The 23,177-nt window shown below is 46.6% G+C and overlaps 1 protein-coding gene across 1 annotated transcript in view; it reads left to right on the top strand.

Annotated features, from left to right (window-relative positions):
- The window catches only part of LOC149371455 (uncharacterized), a 65,575-nt gene extending 42,616 nt beyond the window's left edge, over window positions 1–22,959 (top strand). The window contains exons 13-27 of the mRNA XM_089580175.1: window positions 946–1,225; window positions 3,547–3,811; window positions 5,022–5,226; window positions 7,583–7,733; window positions 12,036–12,092; window positions 12,577–12,711; window positions 13,827–13,949; window positions 14,568–14,605; window positions 15,914–16,012; window positions 16,091–16,142; window positions 18,460–18,608; window positions 19,358–19,672; window positions 20,460–20,584; window positions 21,191–21,381; window positions 22,760–22,959. Coding sequence (XP_089436301.1) covers window positions 946–1,225; window positions 3,547–3,811; window positions 5,022–5,226; window positions 7,583–7,733; window positions 12,036–12,092; window positions 12,577–12,711; window positions 13,827–13,949; window positions 14,568–14,605; window positions 15,914–16,012; window positions 16,091–16,142; window positions 18,460–18,608; window positions 19,358–19,672; window positions 20,460–20,584; window positions 21,191–21,381; window positions 22,760–22,959 — 2,385 coding nt within the window. The remainder of the gene's footprint in view (window positions 1–945; window positions 1,226–3,546; window positions 3,812–5,021; window positions 5,227–7,582; window positions 7,734–12,035; window positions 12,093–12,576; window positions 12,712–13,826; window positions 13,950–14,567; window positions 14,606–15,913; window positions 16,013–16,090; window positions 16,143–18,459; window positions 18,609–19,357; window positions 19,673–20,459; window positions 20,585–21,190; window positions 21,382–22,759) is intronic.
- Window positions 22,960–23,177: the final 218 nt, after the last annotated feature.

Genomic DNA, 23,177 nt, shown 5'->3' with positions numbered 1-23,177 from the left:
GCTTCAAATTTATGTGCAACGACGTACAGTTTGCTAGTAAACCAAATATTTCGGAGTGCCTTTCATCTTTTCTTCGCAATTTTTAGGTAGATTTTTTGTGCCGGTGTTTTCGTTTTATTGATTGGCATAGCTCTGATCTTTCGTTCTGCATATAATCCATGCACTCTTGAAGCCGCAAATAAAACCTAGTTACAAGCTTGTATGGCCGCTTCCTACCTAAACTACCGCGACAAAATGATTGCGCTGTGCTTATAAAATTACTTTTTTCTCTCGATTTGCTCTTTTGCATCTTTACACTGGTCACTGTGTCTTGTGATGTCAATGCTGATAACAAATAAAAAATGCCAGATGCCGGTTCTGATACGAAAGACGAGTGACCTATATCAATTGAGCAGGAGAATGAATACGAAGAAGACAGTACCTGCAATATGCGGTCTCTCATTCTCCATTCTACAGCGTAGCCCGTGTAAATGTACCTCTAAAGAAAAAAAACTGGAGGGGACGACACTAAGCTGCACGCAGTGGTGCAGCGGTTAAGCAAAGCGCCATTGCCCTGCGATGGCAGGTACTACGACCAGTGGGACTTCTGAAACCGATGTTGCCCTTCTCTAGCGACATCTCCCGACCAATCATTAAGTGAACTGCCACCTTTCACGGTTGCTCAAAATTCAGTGGACAGGTTGGGATGACGTCACAAGGTCACGTGACCTAGGTTGGCCCGCCTAGGTTGCTTCTGTGGGGATTTTTCGCCCACGCCGCCACCGCCGACTACAGCGACGACTTTTCATCTGAACAAGACCCTTAAAGATGCCGCATTAATATACCTTCGTCACCTTGCTCGTAAAGGCTCCGAAGCCTACTTACTTCCCAAACCTTGCCGTTTCAACAAAAGGGCGCAGAATGAATACCAGGTTCACGTTACTCACCGCCATTTACTTGTCGCAGGGTTTCCGATGCTGCTGTCCCAAGGGGTTCCGGGGCAAAACCTGCGAAGTGGTCGAGCACGCGTGCTTGCCCAACCCATGCCAGAACAACGGCACCTGCAGGAAGGTGGGCGACTCGTTCCAGTGCACCTGCGCGCCGGGTTTCGAAGGCGACCGATGCGAGAGGGACGTGGACGACTGCGCCTCAGCGCCGTGCCTGAACGGCGGCACGTGCGTCGATGGCGTCAACTCGTACACGTGTCTCTGCCACGGGCTCTACACGGGAACAACCTGCGACAAAGGTGATGACCTGTAGGCTTTTTAGCAGGCCACGTGACACGCTATGGCTGTCATCATTCGGGGCATAGTTCTGTGTCGCGAACGTTTTGGTTGTGACATAATTAAGATGCTGGCGGGATTAGTCTTCAATAAGAGATGGCGGCCTTCCCTCTGGCTCTGTGTCATAAAATGAAGCGTATTACCTGTAGATGTCTAGATGCCCCGGAAGGGCTTCGCCATCTAAAAAAACTTCAAAATATACCCCTGCTACTGCGCTTATATCATTTCCTGGACGTGCAGGAAGCACAACGCGAACTACGCTGCCCAGATCCACATTGTACCTCCTTGGTTCGCGCTGCAGTGCCTCACGGCCATCACGGAAGCGCGGTCACACTACCAAACAAAAAAGTGCTTGACAATACTCACCATGGCAAAACTGAAGTTCGGAAGGGGTGTTACCCGGTGGATTCTTGGTATAGACATGTCGGCATGGCGTCACAGTTGGTGCGGAGTCGATAACAGGGTGTGACCCTTTCTCGTGAAAGCGTATTACATGGAAGGCGCAGAGGCGGCTACAGCATCGTGAAGGTGCCAATGTCCTTGGCAGATATGCGAGCAGGGCGCGCCTGTGCGTATCATGTTCTGTGTAGAAAATGATGGGCTGCCGTAGATCGCTTTAGACAAGACATGAAAAACACTGTCATGATTTTAACGTTTATCTAAGGCGTTACTACTGCGGAACATTTGCTGGCAATATGACGCAAGCACAGACCTGCCAGTAGCTAGCATAAGCCTCGATCTGAACCTAAAACGCGCTGGTCTGTAAGTGAACGAACTCTAGGCGTGTTCAAAAAACATGGAAGAACTTTTAATAGCCACGAAGGACCATGCACATTTCATGTACATAAACGGTCACCGAGCTTGACTAAAGAGTACCACATGCAATGGAAAGAGCGGTGCGATAAAAGTGTTCTTTAGTAGCTTTTTGAAAAGTATGAAATCGTTGACGATAATCTAGTGGACTCTTGAACGTACTTGCGAATGGGTGCACTGGCAGCGTCTGGGATAACGTGTTGTGACGTTATGTTGATAACAATGCGCTTGCAGCGTATGTATATGTTGAATATAACACTTAGTGAAACTGCCTTTTGCGCTGCTGGACGAGGCTACTGCAAAAATGCAAGCGGTTTTTCTTTCCTGATGGCCTCCTCCTCATAGTGACGCTCAGCGTGATCGAGCTGGATTGCCCTAACGCTAGCACGTTTCTTACCCAGTAAAGTCCCATTCAATCTATTCATTAATTAATAAAGTAGCGTTAAAGCCGTTGGTTATGAGTAGTAGGCTTGTTGGCTGGTTTGAACTGTTGACACCTAGAATGATTGTAGTTCCTAAAAATAAAGCTCGTTCGAAATTCTGATCTGCAGTACGAGCACTACAACGGCGGCGCCGACGATTATTGGTATATGGCTTGGGTAGGCAAAGGTCTGGACTGTAGATTGTTCTTTAGGCGCGGGCTTTCTTATTCGTTTATTGATTTTACGCTCACGGCTTTAGCGTTACAGAAAGAGAGAACGTGGCGCATGATCAAAGGCAACAAAGAAAAGAAAGCAAGATTCAAACTGAAGCTCAGTACAAAAAGAAAAATGATAGATGTAACGTTGAAACCGGAAGCGGGCAGAGCGGGTGAGGGGAAAAACTCGAGTAAAGACGTAAAGACATCCTAGTCAAAATCAGGAGGAAGAAATGGGTTTGGGCAGGGCATGTAATGCGAAGGGAAGATAACCGCTGGTACTTAAGGGTAACGGAGTGGATTAAAAGAGAAGGCAAGCGTAGCAGGGGCGCCAGAAAGTTTGGTGGGCGGATGAGATAAAGAAGTTTGCGGGGATACGGTGGCCGCAGCTGGAAAATGATTGGGTTGATTGGAGAGACATGGGAGAGGCCTTTGCCCTGCAGTGGGCGCAGTCAGGCTGATGATTATTACTTAAGGACACTTTTGGAAAGAAGTTAACGAAGACGAAGTCATCGCGGCTGCCTGTCAAGGTGTGAGAAAGCAATGTAGGAGAGCAGTCAGTCCAAACAGCGTCATTAAATTTGTTTTTAAACGTCCAGGACCACTGATACATGCGGCTAACTATGAAAGATGATTCCAGTCGTGTTGGGCCGGGATGAAAGTGAGCTAGTGAGTGTCCTATGATGAGCCACAGAAACGTTTTGGAAGCTGTCGAATCGAGGCGAGTTGAAAAACGGTGCTTTTTACGTGTATAGCATTCTAAAAGCATGCCAGTGCTTCGTGCAGTCAGCAGGCTGGCGTCGACTCACTCGCGTTCGATCCCGGTCCTCTCAGTTCTGTCTTCGCAGTTCACGCTCGACTTCCGCAGCGCCTCGGTGTCGAACTTCGCCATGGTCGGAGTGAAGCGCCACTTGCGTGCTATCACGCTCTCCTTCCACATGAAGACAAAGCAGACCGAAGGACAAGGCACGGTGTTCTCTTACGCGTTCGTGGACCCGCGAACGAAACGCGTTCAGGACAACGCGTTCACCGTGTCTGACCCTAACCGGTTGCTCCTCTACGTGTTCAACGAAAGCTACGACACTCAGACAGTTGCCAAGTGAGTTAGGTTGTGCACTGCAATTAGCACATTGTTCACTGCGATTCTTTTTATCTGCTGTGGATAGAACGCAGCAGGAAACTTGTTGAAAATGTTTACTGTAATGATAAACCATTTGTTTGCTAGCTTATTTATTATACCCCTGAGACGCAGTCAATAGAGAAGAGGAGTTGGATAAAATACTAAATGTGAAAAAAAAGAAAAGAGTAGAAGTAGGTACAAACACATGGAAATAGAGTGGTGACTACTGCTTCATGGAAGTGCTTCTATTTGCTATTACTGGAATTTCCTGGAGAACGGTGCTTTCAAGCGCTCCAGCTTCGACGCAAAAGTGATTGGAAGAAGTAGTTGTACTTAGATCAGTCAATCCCAACTTTGTGAAAATGTTCATGGTGGTGGGCACATGTGCGTAAATTAAAAGCAAGAGTGTCATTAACTTAGAAACATGGTCGTTTTCTTGAGGATATAATAGTACCCTGCGAAGATGGTACTCTTTGGCCCATATCTTCAGTGAATCAATTCAACGCAGTGATTGCATGAAGATAAATCTCTTGATTTATAATGTCATAAGGAAACCTTGGTCAAAGAGCGCAATGGGTATACTTTGTTCGGTTTGCACAAGATATGGCCAAAGACGTTATTTCCTGAAGAATCCTCCCCAGAGGAAGCCAAGCTCCTAGTCTGGGGAAAGCTTGCCCCCATTCGAATTGCGTTGGGTACGCGACGGCACAGTGCACCAACACAGTGACTGCAGACGCAGTAACGAGGGCGGTGAAACACTGCATTTCTCAGCACGTTGTGAGCATTAACTGTGCAATGTAAGGCAAGGGAACCTGGGGTTTCGCATCATTTGAAACCCCTTCGACAGCCTCTTCCTTACCTTTTCCATTCTCGGGTGGTGCAAAGCTAGCACCAAAAACTTGCGGTAGTAAACGCGATACCAGGGTATTCATGGCGACCGCGATCAGCATGCAGGTTACGCACAGACATTCCGTTGCGGTCTACTCGTCCTGGCTATAAGGCTGAGGCATGACTGCATGGGACTGCCTGACGCACCCTGTGGTAGCAATACGCTGTTTACTTTGTCGAATGAAATCATGGTTCCTTTTTCTTCAGAATTGCGCTGCTTTGTTCTCGGTGGAAGGTGTGTGGCTGTGTAAGGAATAATAAGGGATCTGGGGTGAGAGATTCAATGCAATGTCTGTCACAGCGACGGCTGGTGGCATCACTGCGCTGTCACGTGGGAAAGCTCAGATGGACAGTGGATCTTCTACTGGGACCGGCAGGAGAAGGCGAGGGGCTTCAGGGCATCCGGCGAGATCATGTTCCCGGGAATGCTGGTGGTCGGTCAAGACCAGGACGACGTCGGAACCGGCTTCAACGGCAGAGAGGCCTACTCCGGACACGTGGCAGAGGTGGGAACACTAGTTGAAAATAATCGCGAAGGGTACAAGCTGCAAGCGAATAAGCATAAAAAAATTGGCTGGATTTATACCTGCCAACGAAATGCTTTGAGACAGGGGAAGATTCAGCATTGACCGGAGCAGCTAAACCGGATAAGGTTTTCTAGAATCAATTTGGTCTCCCTATCTGTGCGAATAAATTTTAAGACATGCATGGCGCAAGTTGGAGCTCTCCCCACTTGCCCTTGCAATAGTTGTTTATATATAAACCCTTGTCATGGGATATGTTTCACGAAAAAATGAACCAAGACATTAGTGGCTCTCTTTGGCAGCATAAAATTCATGTCGAATAGGCCAGCATCGAACTGTAACGTAAGCAAGATGCAGTGATGCTTTGTTGACCGAATTACGGTAAGAGCTGGGGGTTCGGCCTATTGGAATGCATGTAAACAAATGTCTTCGATGTAGTTTCCTGATTTCGAACTCTACCTATGAGCTCGCCTTCAGTTAACAAGCATCGAGGACATCCCAAAACAGAATTTGTAGGTAGAGAACGTCAATTCAAAGCGAATGCATTTTTGAGCACCAGCATACCTGTATATGCGTGCCGGAGTAACCCTTTGGGTGGGGGTACAGGGCTTGAGCGCTGCTCATAGAAACCGATGCAAGCAAAAGTTCCCAAAATAATTTGCTCATTTCACAATGCACATATGAAGGCGGCCATTCGATAACAGTTGGCGATTACTTTTAACTAAAGCATGAAAAAGCATGCACTGTCATTTCGCAGCTGATGCTTTTTTAAAACATTACAATAAATGCTTGTTTTGATTCCGGACGTACCTGGAACCGAGTGTTTCTCAGCGGTCTGTTTCTCGTAAGCACAGAAGCTTCTCTTATAGTCCAACGTGCTCTTGCATGTGCTACATGTGCTCCAAAATGCAGTCGCTCAAACTAGACAGCCTAGACTGCTCTACATGGAAGGCAGTTATCCAACGACAAGAGAAGCGAACCGTGAACCACAGGAGACGACGACGTAGACGATACTTCCAACCGACCTCGGTGTCAACGGGCGCTAGCTATGTTTGCAAACGCAGTGTCGGTGTGCAGTTGCTGGCTGAACAGCCGGCTTAGGGCTGTTGTGCAATTCATTTTCTATCAGCTAACTTTTTAAGGGGCGGAAAGTATCAACTATAAAGCTATAGAGTGTTAAAAAAAAAGTCTTCATAGCACCATTTACTAAAAACGCAACTTTATTCTAAACATTTTTTTTCTGCAGTGCTCATTATGCGCTTAGGTAAAATTCACGCTCTAGCTACTTCACCACTTGGTCGTTGCCGTGGCGCACGCCTACGTATGCTGGCTCAGCCGCACTTCCTCTTTTTTTTCGTTATTGCACAGCCACGCTTCCTCACCATGATAGGGTGGGGAAGATCTTCCAACTACTAGTAACCTCAGTACCCTTTGTTTTACAAATTAACGCAAGCCGCGCGGGTCACACGCAAAGAACGGCTGGTGATTTTCAGGACCGATGCACCAGCCCAATCACAGTCGCCAGCATGGCTGTGTTCGAAGTGCACACCCACTTCACGCGGGAAAGACTATACCTTCTTCTCCCAACAGTGCTTCACCCTCATACATGACCGGGCCAAAGCAAACAGCTTAGAAGCGTATTAGATGGAGCATATGTATCAGGGTGGATACATGCGTACATAGATGGGCAAGTGCGTACCATCATCTAGTTGATTATAAAAGTAGTTCAAAATTAAGGCAGTTCTTTGATAGTTAACACAGATCGATAGTTAGGGAGAACATATAGGTTTCTACTACAAATCAACCCATGCGCCGTTCCGAACATGAGGCCCCAAGTCGTCTGTTTGCAAGAACTCTCTAGGGTCATTAGGCGCCCATGTAAGCCCGGACCAGAATATAACGGAGCACGCTTCGGTGATGACACTATTCTCACACCTTACCCAGAGGTAATTAGAGAGTGCTTTTTACACATGTTAGCAAATGCAACCGGTGCGCTCGCGGATGAACTAAAAAAAAAAAAATATCTTCTCTACGGAACGCATGAGAAAATTTCAAACGCTGAAGCGGGCTACGTAAGTTTTTTGGCTGCAACAGTACAACATGTGCCTCTAAGGGGCACACGAGTTGCACGTGGACGTGACTAATAGAACGTTTGCCACGTGCAATTTACCGTCTGAAATTAGTCCCAGCACTTACACGCCGCTCGGCGTGAAAAACAGCGAAGCGTGCTGCCTTAGCAATGCAAGCTCATTTCCGAGAAAAGTAGAGTGGAATTTAAGGTGCATACCTGGTGCTACTTTGGTGCTGTTATTATACCGGAGTTTGTTATCCAACGCAGCTCAACGTGTGGGATTATGCCATGTCTTTGGAAGAGATCGAGCAAGTATCAAGGGGTTGCGGGCTTGTGGGAAACGTCGTATCCTGGCCCGAGCTGCGTCGTAATGCCACCGGCCGCATCGTCTCCGAGGGCGATTGGAACGGGTGCGCAGGTAAGTGTTTCGAATCCGAGCCGCATTTCCGGTCACTGCAGAGGTCGTCCAGAATTGGGCACCTCTGAGCATTAGAAGCCCGCTGCGTTTGAACAGTAGGCTATTTCAGTAAAAAATCTACAAAAGAAGGTGTCGTCAACAAATCGGAAGGTAAAAAGAAATTTTTGTTCACTGCCTTTAATCTTAGAAATGGCGGGAAGAGGACCGTCTTCTTAAAGAGAAGTAAACATCTGGACTGCTTGGAACTCGATTTCTTAGTAATTTTCCGGATAATTCTTTCACGTGTTTTCCGCTGGTTAAAACAGACCCTGACGCTTGAACAGACACGCGTAACTGGTTGACTGAGAGCCGTAGCGTTACCTGAAGTAGCGGTTAGAGATAGGACGCTAAGGAATAGATCGAGGAAAGAATCGTCATGAAATTCGGTCGCGAAAGAAGCTGTGCAAATGAAGGCAACATTTAAGGTTTAATGAGCGGTATGTTAACTAGAACAGCACGCAGAAAGAGAGCCTGAAGGTCGATACACATGGCAGGAAATATCTCCAATTCCAAGGTTCGTTCGTGGACAGCGCAACGCGTCATGATAAGCAGTACTCTGCACATCGCGCGTCAACAACGAAAAGCACAGATGAAAAATGGCGACTCTTTTTTTGTTTTGGCGGTGGTCGGTGGCGCTGTTATAAGGAATAAAGCTCGCGGTAAAGGCTGTAACAATGATGATGGCAATGACAACTATGCGCTAATGGAAACAACGTGAGGGTGCTCGTGTGACAACTTTGTGTGAAGCATGCACATTGGCTCGTGCTGTTATGTTCATTACGCAGTACCCGTGTAGTGAGCTGTGTTTTTTCGGCTGGCGGGGGTTTCTGGCGAAGCATTCTATTGCCTTACTTGAATTGGCCGCGGCAGATGTACCCGCAGTGTGGGACAACATTCACGTCGACTACGTGCACAGCCTGCTTTGTACTATCAGCAACGAATGAAACGCGAACAAGAAAACGTCGGTGGCAGCACAATAACACCAAAGTATTAGCTCCTGGATGAGAAATACTAGCGAGGTTGAATAACACTTCTAAAGAAAAGTGTTCGCGCCTTCGAAAATAAAATAGCAGAAGCCAGTATTCAGCTTCCCCTGGCTAAGAGCTGCGTATCTTGCTGTCCGTGGTTCAGTTGCCTTGTTCGCGTTTCATTTCTTGCTGATAGTACAACACCATGGTTACTGTTAGCAGTGTTGGCACACTTCTAACATTGTCGCCCTAGTCGTGAGGCAATGATTGGTTGAAACACTTCGTTTATTAAAAGTCCTTCCTGTGCACATTGCTCGAGGCATCTGTGTTGGCGTGCGACCCCACCTTTGTCAGGGAGGCAGGGGCGAATGCTGATTTGGTGGCCGCCGTCTGCCGTAAAGCTCGTTTCTCGTACAAATTTCCTAGCTTAGCTCAGAGCAGAGCGACGGTCATGCTGATAGAATTCAGTCTCTGTACGTTGTAGAGTGGATTGGAATAAGTAGTTCTGTCAGGTTCCTTCTGCGTAGCTTCGAATATTCTTGGACATTCCCAGACGATATGGGTAGCGGTTGCCGGGCTTCGGCAGTGACGTTACGTCCCTTAGTCGGAGTAATTGTTGAAAAAATTATGCCCTAAGGCCTAGTTATCGTAGTACAGTCGCCTCATTATAACGAAACGATTTATAACAAAATTGTGGATATAACGACGGAATGATGATTCCCCTTGGAAGTTCGGCCAACACGAGCTATAATGAAGCTGCGGCTATAAAGAAGAAATTGCTGGACACCTTCAACTTCGTTATAATGAGGTTCAACTGTATTGGTTTCGAGGCGGCAGACTAGAGCCTCCGCGCACCTCGGTAGTTGCTCCGTAGTTCCTGGAGTTCTACGTGGAGGTGCTTGAGGGCACTGCAGCGTCGCTTCTTCGAGATTTCTTTGAAAGCTGATGGTCCATCGGGCAGATGTATGTACCCACTAATGTAGTATGTGAATTCGATGCGCTTGCCATTGTGTTTGCTGCTGCTCGCGCTTCGCTGTTGGTAACTCACTCCCTTAGATGCCTGCGTGTGCAGGCGCCGAGGAAATCGTAATGTTTAGTTTTAGGTGGAAATCTTAAAACGTACCCGGAGCCCTTACGGTGAAACGTCTGTAGCACCCATGAGCTGTTTTTAGCAGAGCTCTAAACTCAGCCCCCGCTGTGTCAACACCATCGACGATGAGGAGTGTAGCCGTGCTCTTCAGGCGATGGATGATGTTGACTCATGCCACTCTCCGAGCATGTTTGGGAACTCCATAGACGCTGTTACTTTTGTCACCGGTTGTAGGGAGGACAATCTCTTCCACACCGGCGTACATTATAGTGATGGTAGCCGGTGACTTGTGCGCAACGCTAGGCTGTGCGCCCGAGCGAAGTGCTTGCGTCACTCCGAGTTGTCACATCGTGGAGCGATACTTTGTGGTAATGGTCTACCCTATGCGTTAGGAACTGGGGGTGTCCATGGAGGATGAACGTAATAATTTGAGGGGTGTACTCAGTTTGATATCCAGTATGAAGTTCATCCAATATATAAGGTCAAGCTGCCGTGCAGCTCAGCCGGGCCATCTGGACAAGATTCGCCGGTCCAGCACTCTGCGAAGGCAGAGACCGTATTCTATAAGCGGTCAATTTTCCGTTGTGCATTTCGTCTTCATTGGGTCCTCTGTCAGTGATATCCGCGGCTTTCAAGCGTCTGGGGCAAGCGACCAGGCCATAGGGTAGTTGGCGACAGTACCTCGCCATTGGCTGCATCTCGCAGCCAATGGCGACATGAAGCCAATGGCGAGATGGCGAGATGGCGAGAATCAGCCACGATGTGGCTGCATCTCGCAGCCAATGGGAGCCGGTGGTCAGGTCCGGTCGCCTGCTGTTGGCAGAGCGCTGCGTACACCTCACCATTGGCTGCATGTTGCATCCAATTTCAACTAATGATTCGGTCCGGTCACCAACCACCCAATGGCTGGGTCACTTTCGACAGACGGTCGAAAGCGCGGGCATATCTGAGTGACCGAATGGGCGTGAAATGGACAACAGTAAATGTAGAGCTTATAACAATGGATTCCAGGTTCATACCGCCTTGCGCGTAAAGCTGTTTGAGTGGCGTGGGCTTCGGAAGACCCGTGACATTGCGGATAGCTTCATGGTTAGCCCTCTCAAGGTTGTCAGGCAGCTTTCGTGTGGTGACGTGGAAACTGTAGCCGTTCATTGCCCAGAAGTGCTGTAACTAGGTGGCGAGACTAATTTTTCCTTGTACACCACTGAAGACGTGTCACTATGGTAATAAGGCTCAACAGAGTCTTGCACAGGGACCTTACATTGTGGACCTATTTTGTGCCTCTGCCGTCTAAATATATGCCTCCATGATTCGTATGAAACATTGGCATCGAATGAGTTGGCTGGCCATTTATAGGTCGAGTGGACTTCAGACTGCTTTGGAATGTCTGTGTGGGCCATTAAGAATCACGATGCATTAAGTTTTCTTCGTCGAGGTGGACATTTTCACCGTGCTTAAGAGATCCTTGATGGCATCCAGGCCCAGTTGGTGAGAATGTTCTTGTTCACCCACTGAACCTGTTTTTCCTATATGGTGGAATAGGCACTAGCCGAAGGGGGGCACCCTGGTTTGACCCGGGGGCCACTCGATCTGCTTTCGAATTCTTATGCCCCAAGGCCTAATAAAGGCTAAACAAAAGGTCCAGAGCAGTGAGCCATCGTCAGCGTGACCTCGCAGTCCCGATCCTCGCGAGAGGGTTAGAGGAGAGCGGTTGCGATAGCCGCCTTACCCGTCGTGTGCTTTTGCCATCCGTCATGCGTATGCGAGTTGCTGCCAAATGACCGGATCAGTAATCGTCACATGAGGTTTTAAGCTGCGCTTTACGTCTAGTGGATCAACCTTAACGCTCATGTTGCTTGCTCACTGGCACTTACTAACGTGGGGTAAGCCAAGCGTGCTGTTTAGTCATGGTGGTTTTACTCGTTAAAAGACGTGCAAGAGAAAAGGCATGTTGTCGGATGTTACACTCGTCAGTCAAAAAAGTGCCCTTATAGGAAGTGAAAATTAGCGCATTTATAGGCTTCGCAAACATCCCGCTTGACAGCACAAAGCATTTCGGGTGATGCGTCAGTCCATGAGAGCGCTTAAACATTAAACATGCTGAGGTTAAACGGCTGGGAAGACGCCTGACTCTTGGAGAAGATATTAATATTTATTGTTTGTTAAAACTTGTTACTGATGCCTCTTTCTGCCGCTACATTTCAGGCAAATACGGGGATCAAACCAATTCATGCCACAGCGCGTCCAACTCCTTCGAAATCCGTAAGTAAATCGATTTGTTGCTCATATAAGGGGAACAACGCGAACAGCACATAGTGAATGACTGTGTCAAATCGTGTACCTTGCACACGCTGAGAATACATTCTCGTTAAATGTAATTTTCAGCCTTACAAGAACTTGACAACTGCTTTGTGTCACAGTGACATCGACAACTTTTCATTTATTGAAATAAACACAACTCTGTAAAGCCCCTGTCCAGCTTTATATGAGGGGATAATAAAAGATACCTATTCACTTGCCCTTTTACATGCGGAATGTACTACTCCGACAAGAAAGCAGGCAGGAAAATGCCACCAAATTTTAGCATGCGCTAAGATCATAGTTCACATGCTAGTTCCTAAAATTCCTTCTCTTGCTGTTCGCTACAGTTGAAAGCAGACCAGCTCTCAAACTTAGTTTAGTATTTTGAAAACTGTAACCTAGGAAAGTTGCGTTGGCATAAAGCCAGAGTTGTCCCTGCTTACAGGATCAAGATGTTCCAGACGAGTGACGTCCTGCAAGTCCTCCACGTGCAAGAATGGGCAACCATGCATTGAAAACGGCGACGGATCTTCGGAGTGTGCGTGCAGCGCATCGTACGAAGGCAAATTCTGCCAGTATGGTGAGAAAGGCTCTGCTTCATTAGTTTTATACTCTCTGCTTGAAGGGCTTGTTATGTGAGGTGCATTGTTTCAGTGTAGCTCCTTACTGTGTTTTTTTTTCATGTTTTCGGAACTCCGGGGATGTACCTCTCGTAAGCAAAAGCAAAAAAAAAGTAGTTGTTTTGAGCTGCTCACATTGCTGATTTGGCTAATCGGTTGGGATGTGAATTTCCACTGAGTGAACATTTCGAGTGAATTTGCGACTGTGTCTGCCATATTGCTGGGGCTGCCTCGCTATGTTCGGTGAAACCCCTTCCTCAATCGGTGGAGGGACTGTTGCAGCATATGCAGGGGGCGCTGTGAATGGAGAGAACACTTCTGTTTTATGCGATGTGCAGAAAACCTTGCGTTTTTATTTTCTACTGCACCTTATTAGATCTCAGGCACTACGTGAGAACTGAAGTGGGTACTATTCAGGCAATTTGTTGACCAAGCCTACGGAGGTCTTTCCAAGACAAAACGATTCGCCATGACACTGAGCACTGTTATCAGCATGTCATTAAAACTAACAATTCCAGGAAGACTTGTTTCTTAGCGAGTATTCACATAAAAAAAAACAAGTGCTCAGGAAAAATTATTGCGTTGCCGTTGTGTTCGTTCCTCGGAAATTTGTTGTTTTGCAAGTCTCGTGATTTCCTGAGTTGGCAGTTAAAGGAAAGATGGCGCTGTAGAGGAAAATATTGCTGTCGAATGATCTTCTAACTCTTCAACGATGAGCAGAGCTGAGAAGCCTTTTTGTAGGCCCACCCTCTCCTGCTATTCCCGCCATCTACCTTCTTCAACTCTAGCTACCACCTTTAACAGAAGTAGCGCTGGCGAACTTTACTTTCGATTCTTTTTTGCGTACGCAACTTTTTCCAGCTGCAGCCTACTAAAGCATAAAAGTGGCATTATTATCACGGGGAACAAGATCGACAATAACGGTGCCGAAGTAGATGCCAGAAGCTCGTTTCCTTCAAATAACTGATTTAGTTGCTTTGCTTTGTTTTGTCATAGCGATCCGTGTATGTGCACTTTTCTTTGATCATTATTTACTGTTTACAGCCAGCCATTTGTCGTCTGTTCTTTCCTTCAGACGTGGACGAATGTTTAACCGGAAGGCACAACTGCTCTCATACGTGCATCAACACGCCGGGGTCTTACCGGTGTGCTTGTCCTGATAGGATGTTTCTCAGCGATGACGGCTTCACTTGCCTCGGTAAGCTGGCAGTTCTCGCATGCAAGACATTTTGCCTTTGAAGAAAAAAATGAGCAGACATCAGTTTACAAAAAGTTTTGGTCGATGTCCATCGGTCTTGCTCGGTAGTAGACGTACAAGCCATGCTTTTCAGTAACGCATGTCTACAGCATACGTGGAGCAGAATTGCTGGGTAAATGCAGCACAGAGATGCATGGTAACTCATCATTGTAAATGCAGAGCGTCCAAACACAGGAAACAGGGGTTAAAAACATGGGTTGCTTGAGCAAACTGAGCTACTCGAAGTCCGGACACAACAGATGACTTTCACCAGAGGCATGAGCCGTGAGCAGATTCGCAAACGCGGGCACTGGGCAAAAGTAATTTCGATGGACACGTCACACTGCAACATGTCGCTTAGAATCGTTTGGGAAGGAGCGTGTGAAAAGAACAGTACCGCACCTACACTGAACATCTAGGACGTTAACAGGTACGCACAGAAAGACTGTAAAGGACAAATAAATACACCCGGAACTTCGCGAACACGGGAGGGAAAAAGCTGTTTCTCCCAGATGTGCTCTCTCGTTATTTTGATGAAACCTTGTGACTTAGTGAGTCTATAATTTGATATCGTTACAGATACAAGTTACTGCATCGACACCTCCTCGGCGTATATTGTAAGTATTGGCGAAAGTTCCCAGGTATTTGCAACAAATATTGGTTCAAACAAACAAACAAACAAACAAACAAACAAACAAACAAACAAACAAACAAACAAACAAACAAACAAACAAACAAACAAACAAACAGACAGACAAACAAACAAACAAACAAACAAACAAACAGACAATAGATTAAAACTTTATAAAGGGAAAAATGTGGTTGGTGTGATATTTAATAGTGCGTATACAATATGGTAATATATTTACAGATAACGGTAATATTTATGGCCATAATTTTAGTAATAGCTGTGCGGACAGTTTTTGATTTATGTGAATATTTCGTGAGCATATAGGTTGTCAGAAACGAAATGCACGCAGCGTTTTAGCGAAAACATGTGAACTCCTGAACGGCGACTATCGATCTTTGAGAAATGAGAGATTTATGTGTGCGAGTATTTGATTATATTTAGTCTAAAGCGTCATGGCAAAGTTGGAACTGAACTGTTGGACAAGAACTAGAATAGAAACTACTCTGATCGAGCGGGAACAGTAATCGCCGTGTTAAAACTGTTGTCTCGCGTGTTCCGCTGGGGACTGCGAGTGGAGCGAAACGTAAACGATCTCAGCTAGAGAAGCAGATCATGACCTGCTTGATGAGTTCCCGCCAGTACCTTTCGTCAGTTCAGGCTGCCAGGCCTCTTCCGATAGAAAGTTATTTTCATGACAACTTAGATTATATACACATCTGTTGATTTGTATATAATCTAAGATTGATACACAACTGTTTCTTTGCGCAGCGTAGGTGACTTAAAAATTTCTATTGCGTATATAAACGATAGAAAGGAAATAAATTTTTCACTCTTATCTGCTGTGTTTATTTTTTACCTGTAATCCCAAAACAACGCTTTTTGACGCTATCAGCAAAGAGAACATAAATAGGCCTGGACGAGCATCCCATGATGTGCTGTGATGATTTATAAGGTGGCCAATGACCCTGCTGTGGCTTCTGAACTTTCAGCGTAGAGGTGACGAAACAGCAGTGGTGAAGCAGGGGGGAAGTTATGCCTTCGCTGCGAGAGAGGGCGCCACTGTTAAAGTCATTACGAATGTTTCGTTCAAAGGGCGGATGACGCCCGCCACACAACATGCCTTATAAACCTGGCTTGAAATTCATAGAAGGTGCGCGTTCTTATAGAAGAAATACTCTTGACTGCTGAGGGCGCGCCTAGATAGGTAAACAGATCCACCACCACTCAGAGCGTTATGCTTTTCAAGAGAAGAAACAAGCGAATACTTGTGAGCACTTGCCACATTTCCACGCAGGATGGAGATTCTTGGAAGCGAGGCTGTCAAGACTGTAGGTGCAGCAAAGGAGCAGTCTTGTGCTCTCCCATGGTTTGCCCTCAGGTGACCTGTCCTACGGTGAGTACTCTGCGCTGTGGCCCCCCGCAGTGCTGGTGACAGTGATGTAACAAAATTATTCTATTTCCCCTCTGCCAGGGAGAGGTTCCGTTCAAGAAACCATCGCAATGCTGCCCGTCTTGCGTCAAAGGTAACCATATTCTGGTCTTATTCTTCTCGCCATTCAGGATTCAAAGTCGAAGTTCAAAAGAATTCATTATTTGTACACGTACGCACTTACTTCCATACGTAAGTTATGGGAGTAGCTGAACTTACCTTATACCAATGCTTACTGCAGCATAACCTTCAACTTTACAAAGGAAACATAATGGGGAAATATACAATTCAGCGTGGCGTCGATTTTGTTGCAAATTGTGAAGTCATGGTCTTATCATCGGTGGTTAACGCTGTGTGCGTGCCCCTCGTTTCTTGTTGCTGACGTTTCATTGCTGGTGTTTTAAACGACGTTTTCCCCTGCCATAGCATTGATGTCTTCCGCCGTATCGTCGCCAGAGTACTCGACTCAGACTTATCAACACTAGCGTCGCTCTCTGTGTTGTGTTACCCGTAAAGAGACAGCCCCGTATCGTGTGTCTAGCCACTCCGTGACGATTTAGTACTTTTCCAGTGACGTGGTTGGAATGATGGACGAGCTTTCTAGATAAGATTGGTTTGGTTGGTTTTATGGGGTTTAACGTCCCAAAGCGACTAAGGCTATGAGAGACGCCGTAGTGAAGGGCTACGGAAATTTCGACCACCTGGGGTTCTTTAACGTGCACTGACATCGCACAGTACACGGGCCTCTAGAATTTCTCCTCCAAAGAAATTCTAGCCGCCGCGGCCGGGATCGAACCCGCGTCTTTTGGGTCAGCAGCCGAGCACCATAGCCGCTGAGCCACCGCGGCGGCTCTTTCTAGATAAGAGTCGAAGTGAATGTAATTACCGTGTTGGCGAGAGTGGAAATACCTCCTCAGCTTTCAGCGGCACCATCGTGGGCCAAAGTAAGAGATTCCCTCGTAGCAGCCCCCTCTCGACACCAGGAGTGTTTTGTCAGGTGGTATCCCAACGCAGAGTGGCACGGGTCGGAACTTGGAGGAGGGAATATCTTACTTTTGCCCACGATAGTAGATTGAAAACCTGCCCCTATGCTCTGTGTTGGTTTCGGGCCTACAGTAGGCGACAGATTTGTTTGAATGTGATGCACGGTGAAATGATTCCGTGATGCAGTACATTAGAGGCAGTTGTGTAGGCTTCCTGGTGTCGGTGTTGTATATTGTTTATGAAGTCATCGGTAAGCATTCAAAGCACCGTATTTATTTTCTACGCTCCATAGGCACTGAAAGGAATTGGCAGTTGCCGCTGCGTCATGTGGCAGCAGCGCTGGCCTCTTTCCATAGGTCACATATGGCGGACTTGAGGCCAGCGCGCAACCGCGTATCTAACTCGGCCTCCTTGATGGCGAGGTCATGAAAGGAGGTCGGTGGCGGTTGTGTGGCGGGTATTATTTCGCCGGGGCAACTGCTGCAAGTGTACACTGTCTCATGCTGAGGGTCTCATGCTGGGATCGAGGCACCTTAGTCAAGACGGACAGTGGGTGTACCTGACGGTACCAGAGCTGGCGCAGAAACGTACTGTAGAGCTGGAAACTGCGAGAGGGGCGCTCCCCGTGGCGCTCTCTGCAACACCCATAATTTGCACCTGTAGTACGTGTATGGCTCGCAACAAAGAAGACTCCACATGCACGGCTAAACTTACGGAACTTGCGCTGGACCACACTCCTCAAATTTTGCGCGTGGAGCAAGGACACTCACACTACTGGAAAGTTTTTCGATGATACTTTTCGAGCAGCATAAGGTGATTTCTCACGCGATGGCGATTTGATGCGATTAATGTGAGCACAATTTTCTGCGGATTTTCTCTGGGACCTTGAGGCCAAGTGCATATGTCACTGAAAGTGCACGCGATGCGTAAATTGAATACGTAGGGCCGTAATTCGTAACGCTCGCTTCTTTTTTTTCTTTTGGTCTTCTATGGTTGGTGGCAAGTGCTACGACCTACGTCATCACGACGCTGCTGTCAATCCTAGAGTATCGGAAAAACAAGTGAAACGGAATGATACATAATGCGGGCCTTTAGTTAAAATTACCTCTAAAGCTTTGCACTGTTTGTTCAGTAGATAAAAAGGTTTCAAGGAAAGCTGTCACGCTTCTTTTGTTATAAATAAAAACCACAACAACAGCGCGTCGCACGAGACGCTCTGCCGAGTAAGTTGTCGCGGTTGCAGTACCACATGTATTGCGGAAATGTAATTAATGGACAAAGATAAAAGCAAGAGGTAAGAAATTGTATCACATGAAGTCAGTGCCGTTTTACTAAAGAAGTAAAGCCTAGAGCTCTTGGAGAACGTAGCAGTCGTGCAAGACCATATATTTGAATGTTGCTCACTAATCGTTCCTACCATTTTCCAGAGCCACCGAAATGCACTCTTCTGGCTAACAACACCCTCGTCACATTTGACGGACTGTCGTTCCCTGTGAAAAACAGACGCGAGTACATCATGTTCCAAGACTGCTACAGGGGTAACTTTTACGGTTACGTCAACTTGACGGGACCCGAGGTTAGTATTAAATTAGTGTATGTACTTCACTAACACCATGAATTATCAGTGAGTTAACCAAACTGCCCGTGAGTGAAAATGTTTATGCTGGTTATATATTTTACGCCTATAGCACTCAGTAGGAGAAAGAGTACCCCTAGAGCGGTCGGTCGCTGTTATGGTTATGGTGGTAGACATGAAGAACAGTGCTGCAAAGGAATTTTGCCACTCAGGCGATATATTGGGTAGTAGGGAATTGCATGAAGTTGAAAGATTAGTTTACTGTAAATGTCTTAGAAGCTAAGCCTTCCAAAGTAATCATATCTGCTTTACAGAGTATAATGTTTAAAACGTGTGGTTGAGATTAAAAACTCCACATTTTTGAGAGCTCGATGATTTCTGCAGGTTTCTAAGAAAACCCTAGGCGACGATGAGCGAAAGGATTAGTGCGATCATTTCCTAATATTGGCACTCTTTCCAAAAGTGAGTTTGCATAGACTTTTGTAGAGTCGCTTTGTTTTTACATAACGCCGCCCCTGCTGACTGATAATAAACCATTTCACTTAACTCTCTCCAAATAAGGTTACCTTCAAATATTTACATGCAACCAGATACAATCAGAGCTCAGGCTGAAAGCGGGCTAATTTCTGCTTAATTTTTCTAAGTTCACAGATATAGAAATAAATAAATTTCGTTGTTCAGCTGTAACAATAACATATCTACAATCTGCGAGCTTTGAAGTGTTTCTCGAGGAAGAAATCTCTTTGCAGGTTGTGGTCAAGGTGTATATCCACTGCCTGACCGCCTCGCTGTTCGCCAGCGGCCGCACGATGGTCGACGGCCGACAAGTCCAGCTTCCCCACCGGGAGGACTCCATCATGGTCCTGGACGTCAGCAAGAGTGACGACGCGGTGGAACTGCTCACCCACCACGGTTTGGTTGTCGCAGTGCACAGGGACGGCTCCGTTGTGACTTCCCTGCCTGACGGCTATGCGGGCCAAGTCTGCGGCCTCTGCGGAAACGCCAACAGGGACGTCCGCGATGACTTCACCACTAAGCACCACGTCCCAGCAAAGGGGAAAGAGGTGGACGTCTTTGAATACCCGATGAAGTAACCTGTGTGTTGCCCAAATAAGGCCAAGTAGATTTCTAGAAGTCAGTACGACGATTTTCATTTGTCAGTTTCTACAGCGCAGTAATTCTAATAACTTAACTAAATATGAGCGTATGCCGGAGAGGGTTACAAAATCAGCTGAAGTTACTTCCTATGCTTGTACCGTTGCTACCTATCCTATCCAACTATAGGATAGGTCGGAGGTTTGCTGCATGTGTGCAGGTGTACTCAAATTCAGATTGAAATATCTCGGCTTCACTGCGACAACTTATACGGGGCACTTTCTTCGTGGTGAATGGCGTCCGCATCATATTTTACTCCAGATAACACTCTCGTGTCCTCGCCTGTCACTAAGAACCCGTCCAATCGGGCCTAGGTCGTAACGGCAGTATGGATTGGGAAGTGTGGCGCTCGAATTGTGTTGTCTATGGTGTTGTTTCAAGTAATGATGAAATCTAGGACGTATTGTAGGAGGGGTGATATGGTTATCGCTGCCATTACATTGTAGACGAGAATGACTAAAAATTAGTTATCCTCTTTGTTGTACTTGGCTGGATATTACGTGCGGAGTGTTGCACATCAACTGTACACCACATGGTAATGATTGCACCCGGGGAAACTGTAAAAATATGAAAGTTAAGCTAGAAATTCGGCCCTATAATGAGCGAACTTATCCTATCAAGTTCTCACTGCACAAGAGCTTGAAATAGAAGAATAAGGTAACACGTTCTTAAAGTCGAATTCTACATCACCTGCAGGAGTTCCTTGCCAGCTGGCGTGTTCCTCTCACGACACGGAGGCGTGGTAGTCGCAAGCATCCCGCCTGCACAAACCGGCCTCCCCATGTGGCGAGAAAGGCGGCCGAAATATGCAATGCAATGAAGTAAGCAGAATCACCGGAGCCAGTATATTTACTTCTCAGCGGAAACTCCAAAGCTGTCTACTGCAGTGGCTGCGTGACACTATGGTGAATAACATATGGGAGTTCACTGTCAACATATTGTCCTTTTTACCTTACGAACAGGTCCTTGACCTCGCTGAGTAACATGAATTTAATCTCGGACAGCAACAATTTCTCTACTTCCTCAGTGCATGTGTACATATTTCATTGGATGACGTTACTTTAGGTGTTTTAATGCTCCTGTCATTGTTGTTTGTTATTTGGTCGAATTAGGCTACAAAATGCTACTTACATTCTCTTCCTGCTTGCCATTCTGCGTGCTTCGAGAAACTTTTGATGCAAAGTCCGCAGTGTTTTCTTTTTTTTTTTTTCACTTCTAAAATTGAAGCTAAAATTCAATTCAACGCAAAAAAATGTTACTAAAAGTAACCAGTGACCGTTTGTTATCTCATTACCTTTGCTTTTGCTAATCCTTTCTTGGGCGTGATCGCATTCTTAGGAATGACTCTTACAGCAGCATTTCATGCGCACTCTATTAGCCCTTGCACGGGAAGATAACACTTGCTTCCATCGTTTTTTTTTCTGTAGGAGAAAGGACAAGAATGTGCAAGCCTGCTTGAAGCGTGTGAAGAATTCATGGGCTTTCGTAGACCTCTGCATTCAACAAATGTGCTCCTGCTACGGATCCGCGCACTGCTACTGTGACGCGTTCGCCGCCATACAGTTAGCTTGCGAACAGCACAATGTCACGCTTAGCCACTTGGCCGGAAGAGCCTGCGGTGAGCCCTGCTACTTTATGTCGAACCCTATTTCTTCGCTTGGTCTGTTATTTCTATTTTACGCTGTATCTGCTGTTAGATGCCATTGCTTTACTTGCCTGCCTGTTTCTTTTCTTTTTCTGCCTAGTGCTGCTCTTCGCGCCGTTTTTAAGGCCACCAGATGCTCCCCTCCTTTCCTTAAAGACGTACTGGGGGGGGGGGGGGGGGGCAAACGTTAGGTTTCTGCAGTCGGACTCTCCCTATGTCACTTTGGTTTTAGCGGTTGACCAAAGAAGAAAGCGGGAACATGAACAATAATAAGAAATAGAGGGTAGTAAGAGTGGCGCCACCAACGTCGGGTGATATGGTGCCTCCCTCACCCAAGGAGCACAGTTAATTGCCCCAATATTGGAAATGTATTGGCGAATGGCGGTCCTACAAAAGACAACAGTGCAACTATTCATTTCCAATATTGGTCAGATTGCTTGTGCTGCTAGGGCACTTGCGTTATTGAGACGTCGGCAGCGAATTCCAGCTGTCGTGAGCCTTGAGAATTGCAAGGTAGTGTTCCGAATCCTTAAGGCGTCGTACTACCACGAAATTGCGACGGTGTCTCAGTTTTTCGCATCCGTCGTGACGTGTGTCAACTCCTCTTTCCTTTCTCTCTTGCCCAAGTGCTGGGTAACCGCTTGAAATTCGTTCTTTGGTGAAAGTACCTGCCTTTTCTTGTTCCCTACCTGCCATATTGCCACCGATGGCGTCGGTATTATTTGAAGATGGCACTCCAAGCATAGGCGGTTGTGAATTAACGCACTTCACTGAAGATTACAAGATATGTAGATATTTTATCCTCTCCATTATAAAATTCAGCTATATATAGAAGGTTGGTTGGTTGGTTTATGGGGTTTACCGTCCCAAAGCGACTAAGACTATGAGGGACGTCGTAGTGAAGGGCTCCGGAAATTTCGACCACCTGGGTTCTTTAACGTGCACTGACATCGCACAGTACACGGGCTGCTAGAATTTCGCCTTCATCGAAATTCGGCCGCCGCGGCCGGGATCGAACCCGCGTCTTTCGGGTCAGCAACCGAACGCCGCAACCACTGAGCCACCGCGGCGGGATTTAGTTAAAGTGACCTCTATGTCATTAGAAGGTGGTAATCTGCCTATAAAGGCACTTAGTGCATCTATATAGCTTGAGTGTTTGGTTTGGGAGTCGTCTGTAAAAGTAATAGTTTTCTAGCACTAGCACCGCTTTTCACTGCGCGTGATGAGTTTTATATTTAATTAATTTCAGTACTCCCAAAGTAAAAACAGAATATAAAGGGAACATTTATAGTCACCGATATTTTTTATCTCACTACTGATTACTGATGCTGCTATTTCGCTCCGCACGTAGAGGGAGCGTGCCCACCGGGGATGGTGTTCCAGACATGTGGTCCCCCTGCAATGCCGCGATGCTCCATCCAGAAGAAGCAACCCGAAGACACCTGTTCGCCAGGCTGCTTTTGCCCTGGCGATAAAGTGTGGCACGATGGCCGCTGCATAGAAAAACAGCAGTGCCCACTGCACTCACTGACTTTGTTCGAAAAAGCGTGACTGAAGAAATAAAGTTTAGGTCTTATTTGTTATGAGTAGTGATTTTGCCTTCTGTAATTTTACAGGACGACCTTCATTATTTCAGACATACGTATCAAAGTCATCGCACTGCCACCTTGGCAAGCAAAAAATAATCAGCCTTCGAGTGATTAATGGAATAATGGAATTGAGTGGGCGAGTTGGTTTTCCATCTTGACAGTGAAAGCGCTCAAAAGGAC

Source organism: Amblyomma mixtum, chromosome 1, assembly GCF_055824585.1.
Source record: "Amblyomma mixtum isolate Tamu chromosome 1, ASM5582458v1, whole genome shotgun sequence".
In the NCBI taxonomy this organism is placed as follows: domain Eukaryota; kingdom Metazoa; phylum Arthropoda; class Arachnida; order Ixodida; family Ixodidae; genus Amblyomma; species Amblyomma mixtum.
Note: the sequence above shows the minus strand (reverse complement) of the source record. Positions and strands in the feature narration are given on the sequence as shown.